The following is a 1,056-nucleotide window of genomic DNA, read 5'->3' on the forward strand; positions in this document are numbered from 1 at the left end:
TCACTTTTCTCATGACGATCAAAAAATCAATTTTCAAAATCACTTCCAAACATGCGCTTAAACTAGGAAATTCCATTGTTTACTTTACTATTATATACAAGGAAAACTCCGTCAAAGTACATCCAAAGCTTCGAATAGAATACCCAATAGAAAAGTCAAACATTAGGTAATTAGCGTGTAAATAACAAGTTGAAGCCTTTCGCAAATTGTGTGCAATACGAAGGGTTCTTTAGTCAACAAATTCGATGTATATAAGTAATTATAGCTTAAGCACCCAGAAATTAGTATCGTAAAATCTTCCCACAATCCTAACGTTTCTTTTCCTCAAGACGGTTCCCATTTATGGAACCTGAGCCTGAGACTGTTATAAACCTCTTTGATTCAATCTGGTTCTACTCCCAAGTCTTCAAGAAGCAATCAAATTCCTCAATTTCATCCAAGCCTGAAGCAAACCCTGATTGGCATAATCAAGAAAATTCAAGAAAACCCAAGATTTCAAGCCAATTAACAATCCATACTAGATCCAAAAGTGACCAGTTGATTAACTCCATTGAGGGTTTGGACTCTGATTCTTCGTCCCCAGATTCAGTCCTCTTTACCCCACGTCTCTCAGAATTAGATTTTTCAAAAGAAATTCCAAGAGCAATGCAAGTAGAGAACACTTGTGGCGGTTTGAGGAATAGAAGAAAGAAAAGTCTCAGCAAGAGCTTGTCGGAGCTTGAATTTGAAGAATTAAAAGGGTTTGTAGATCTTGGTTTTGTGTTCTCTGAAGAAGATAAAGATTCAAGTCTGGTGGAAATCATTCCCGGGTTGCAAAGATTGGGCAAGAAAATGGATGGAAAAGGGCAGGAAAAGGAAGGAAATGCTAATGAATTTTCAGTTCCAAGGCCTTATCTCTCGGAAGCGTGGGATGTTTTTGACGAAAGAAAGAGAGAGAATCAGAGCCCATTGATGAACTGGAAAGTTCCTACAATCAGCAATCAAATTGACATGAAAGATAGTCTCAAATTGTGGGCTCATACTGTTGCATCTGCTGTTAGATGATTACTGTTTATT

At 37.5% G+C, this 1,056-nt stretch overlaps 1 protein-coding gene across 1 annotated transcript; it reads left to right on the plus strand.

Moving 5' to 3' along the window:
- Positions 1-266: 266 nt before the first annotated feature.
- Positions 267-1,050, plus strand: LOC111387384. Its single transcript, XM_023011940.1, has one exon. The coding sequence runs from the start codon at positions 343-345 to the stop codon at positions 1,042-1,044; it is 702 nt and encodes a 233-aa protein (XP_022867708.1). The 5' UTR covers positions 267-342; the 3' UTR covers positions 1,045-1,050.
- Positions 1,051-1,056: the final 6 nt, after the last annotated feature.

The sequence above is a fragment of the Olea europaea genome, unplaced genomic scaffold (genome assembly GCF_002742605.1).
Source record: "Olea europaea var. sylvestris unplaced genomic scaffold, O_europaea_v1 scaffold40101, whole genome shotgun sequence".
Classification (NCBI taxonomy): domain Eukaryota; kingdom Viridiplantae; phylum Streptophyta; class Magnoliopsida; order Lamiales; family Oleaceae; genus Olea; species Olea europaea.

Excerpts from the sequence above, each read along its gene's own strand:
- LOC111387384 (XM_023011940.1), top strand. The coding sequence starts at position 343 with ATGGAACCTGAGCCTGAGACTGTTATAAACCTCTTTGATTCAATCTGG.